Source organism: Coptis chinensis, chromosome 6 (assembly GCF_015680905.1).
Source record: "Coptis chinensis isolate HL-2020 chromosome 6, ASM1568090v1, whole genome shotgun sequence".
NCBI lineage: Eukaryota > Viridiplantae > Streptophyta > Magnoliopsida > Ranunculales > Ranunculaceae > Coptis > Coptis chinensis.
In genome coordinates, this window is record NC_141461.1 from 67,382,785 (window position 1) to 67,386,906 (window position 4,122).

At 37.9% G+C, this 4,122-nt stretch overlaps 1 protein-coding gene across 3 annotated transcripts; it reads left to right on the plus strand.

Annotated features, from left to right (window-relative positions):
- The first annotated feature begins 426 nt into the window (after nt 1-426).
- On the plus strand, nt 427-2,996 carry LOC147494061 (homeobox-leucine zipper protein ATHB-9-like). 3 transcript variants are annotated; one of them, XM_086566667.1, is made up of 4 exons: nt 427-597; nt 1,852-1,963; nt 2,396-2,545; nt 2,701-2,996. In XM_086566667.1, the coding sequence occupies exons 2-4, from the start codon at nt 1,940-1,942 to the stop codon at nt 2,881-2,883; spliced, it is 357 nt and encodes a 118-aa protein (XP_086422793.1). In that variant the 5' UTR covers nt 427-597; nt 1,852-1,939; the 3' UTR covers nt 2,884-2,996. The 3 variants fall into 3 exon arrangements, with proteins under 3 accessions (XP_086422793.1, XP_086422795.1, XP_086422794.1); XM_086566669.1 differs by having other exon boundaries at nt 1,880-1,963; XM_086566668.1 differs by lacking the exon at nt 427-597 and adding an exon at nt 1,451-1,644.
- Nucleotides 2,997-4,122: the final 1,126 nt, after the last annotated feature.

The following is a 4,122-nucleotide window of genomic DNA, read 5'->3' on the forward strand; positions in this document are numbered from 1 at the left end:
ACCATTTCCTTATGCTGTATGGAGCTTGGTGACCTTGCAGAAACAATTTAGTATTCGGAGAAAGAAGTTGGTGGTGGAGTCTTCAGAGGTTAGAGCGAGTTTTCTTTGCTTTGCTATAAGCGTTGAATTGTTCACGATGTTGACAAGACACAAGTTTCCGTGTCATACCATTGGACCCTAAAACAGTTGAGTACCAGCCTTAAACTTCAATTTATGGTTATTCAGATTGTGATATATTTTGTGCTACTTAACATTTTTTTTGTGGTACTGCAGGATGATAGTGCAACCTGCCCGCATTAATCGGATTTGGCTTCCTCCCTGGAATCGGGTCCTAGTGGAGGACGCCCGTTGCTTGAAACCACATCAAACAACTATAGCCCTAAGGTCGATCTTGACCATTGCATTCGGTTCGCTTTTTGAGAACCACTATCAAGACAGTGTGGTAGCCATGGCTCGGCAATATGTAAGGAGCATTATGGGTTATGTTCAGAGAGTTGTGAATGCTATTTCCCCATCCAAGCTGAGCTCCCTGCCAAAATCATTGCCTAGGTCTCCTGAGGCTGTCACGCTAGCACGGTGGATTTGTAGGAGCTACAGGTTTGTAATAACTTCTCACCACCACTGGATGTTTCATTGACATGCATTTGTGGTTTGGGTAATGTAGGCTCATGCGTCTAGAGTAAGCAGCACTGTGTAGAGTAAGTAGCAAAGTTACTATGTAGGTTTATGTTTGACATTGTGTCAATGTAGTACTTGACTAGTTTATGCTACTCTTACCAGCCTCCTGATACCTGGAAATGATACTCATAATATGCACCATATATACGTGTGTACACATTCATAGTAACTACAAATGACACAGCTACAGAAAAACTGTTAATATTTTCTAACCTTCAAATTGTGGATGAGTATGTGTTTCGAAGCAGATAAAGTTGCTGAGAAATATACTTCCTTAGAAGAGATAGAGAACAGAATAGACATAGGGAGAAACATAAGAGGCACGAGTCACGGTTGCCTACGCTTCCAACTGCTTCTCCTTATCTTATTATGACATAAACTGATAAACCTTAGCTAACTGACAAAGTGCCGGGTCTAGCCGAAATATTTAACGGACCACTATAACATGAAAAAGAATATAAAAATGACTTGAGGACTGCAATAGTAAAAATGAGTATCTCATCTATAATTTCTATCGTGCAAAATGGGTGCCTGCCTAAAAATTGAAGGCTTTAGATACTAATAAAAAGATTGGGTCTTTGATGCAAATAGGCAAGTTGTGCCAATTTTCTTCAAAGTGACATGTGGTCCCTTCGAACACAATTCCGTCATTTAGTGAAGGATATTTAAAAGTTAGGTGATCACTTTCATTTGTTCTGATTAGGTATGATATATTTGTATGACTCTCTTACCGATAGTGAGAATAATGGTTATTCTCACAAACCTTTACCCAGTAGGGGGGTTATTGTATGTGGACCGAGAATTTTATAATGGTGTCTACCAACCTCACAACAGCCCAAGACACCTTACATGCGATCGACAAAGTTTTATTGCACTGTATAGTAAGGTCACAATGCAGAAAGTCATTGACTGCTGAATTTCTTGGTAAACTTGGAAAATGGCAACTGGGCCAGCATTATGGCAAAGGTTATTGATAACCATTTTTATCTCATGTATTATGTTAGTTTTTGTAATATTTTATCAAAAGAAGATCAGCTAGTAGAAAAGGATACTATAGTAGAAGCATGATGTTATTCTGCAAATCTTGTAATTATTCTTAAGTTTACTCTAGTGATATACTATTTGAATTAATCTTCTTGTTTTTTTAAAAAAATCTTTGTGCCTTCTTTCAAGATTTCTCACTGGCATAGAGCTCCTTCAGGTTGATCTGTCAGCTGGTGATGCCTTGTTGAAACAACTATGACGCCATTCTGTTGCAATCATGTGTTGTTCCCTGCAGACAAATGTAATTAGCTTTCTCTTCTATCTTTTATGCTCTCTTTGTCCTCAATTCATTGTAATTTTTAGTTGTAGAACCTGATACTTGAGTTTCATTTTGTTTAATGAATATTCATCAAGAAGAATTTGTAACTATTTAAGGCAGGAGTTCTATTTATTCTTTTGGTTTAGGTTGGTAATCAACCGTCTACATTAGCATCTAGGTTTGGTCTACATATGCTTGGATGGGATTACTTTAGAATGTTGATTCTTGCCATGGGGGCATGTGCATGATTTTTCTTTAGGATAAGCACTTTTGTGTAGTTTTGGACCCCTTATTCCAAGATAAGCTAACGTGGATGGGGCATGTGCATGATTTTTCTTTAGGATAAGCTCTTTTTTGTAGTCTTGGACTCCTCATTCCAAGATAAGCTGATGTGGATGTAATTTATTGTACCAGGCTTCTCCTGTTTTCACCTTCGCAAATCAGGCCGGGCTCGACATGCTAGAGACCACTCTTGTTGCTCTCCAAGATATAATGCTTGATAAAATTCTCAATGAGGCTGGACGAAAGACCTTGTGTTCTGAGTTCTCCAAGATCATGCAACAAGTAAGCTTTACAGAGCTATTATCCCCTTACCGTAGGATTTATTGCACTTGTATTGGGCATATAGCCTGTATTTCCAAGTTAGCTTCTTTCTTATTGCATCGTGTGTTGCTGTATCATCTGTTTTTAAATAAAATTTGCATTGAAACTTCTTGCAGGGCTTTTGTCGTTTACCGGTAGGGATTTGCGTGGGCAGGCCAGTTTCTTATCAGCAAGCAATTGCATGGAAGGTGTTGAATGAGGATGACAGCAATCAATCACTGTTTGGCTTTCAAGTTCATGAACTGGGCTTTCATTTGAAAGCATACTTTTCATTTCAATCTGCACTATCCTTATGTTAGTGAAGAACGACCAAGTGAAAGACCTTTTGCATTTTCAAGTGTTTTCTATTTTGCTTTTGAACTCTTAGATGTTGTGTTTGAACTCGGGTCTTTTATATAACTTCCTTTTCTCATTTCTCTAAGAGTATCAATTACATTGTGGAGTAAAAAAAGGTGTAGGTACAGGTACGTGCACCAATATAGGTGGCCCATATTTTTTTTTATAGAATGAAAATTCGTTAGTAACGGATACAGAACCGTTAGCAACATAATTTTTTTTATACAATGAAAATTCATTAGTAATGGATACAAAACCGTTAGCAACAGAAATTTTTTTATACAATAAAATTAATTAGTAACGGATAAAGAACCGTTAGCAACAGAAAATCAAAGTGACGTTTATATCAGTAAAGAAATTTGGTAACTGTTACTAATAATTTCTAACGGTTACGTATCCGTTACTGAAATTAATTTCAGTGACATTTTATAACCGTTAGTAAAATTTGTAACGGATAATAAATGTTACAAATATCTGTTACAAATATTTGTCACGCTTTTGTGTCGACGCAAGATAACCGTTACTAATATTTTTTGTAACGGATGTGTATCCGTTACAAATAAGCTGTTATGGTGTAGTGAAAGTGCTATTTAACCCTCGATTATGCCTCTTGTTTAGCCATCTTAGTGGACTAATAGTGTTTGTAAGTTATGTTTTATGATTCTACAGGAGAAAAAGTGAGTTTTGTGGAATATTAGAGAAAATGGGGTAAAATGAAGCAATTCGGAGCATTAAGGATCACATGGGAGGCCCGTGGACAATCATGGAGAAGGCCAAGGAATTGGAGCTGTTAAAGATGCGACTTGGACCTATTTTAAAGTCTATTTGGAAGCCCAAGGCCAAAGGATTCGTTGCTTGGACCAAAGCCATAAAAAGAGGATAGAAGGATAGAGCGTAAGAGAGAAAATCGGCTTTGCGTGCGCCGGGGACGCATGTATCGAAAGGCCCAGACGATTGAGTGCATCCGGGACGATAAATCGAAAGTGTCCGGATGCATTGATTAAGTCTGGGGGATGAATGAATAATGCGCCCAAACGCATGAATTAACATCAGAGCCAATTCTTTTCTCAGTTTTGAAGGCGAAGTCGGACTGGAAGAAGTCTATTTGTATTAGGAAACAAATGACGGTTTGGAATGCTTCTAGAGCTCATTGTAACCCCTATAAATAGAGGACCTAAGTGCCTCATGTAAGGGCCAATTCA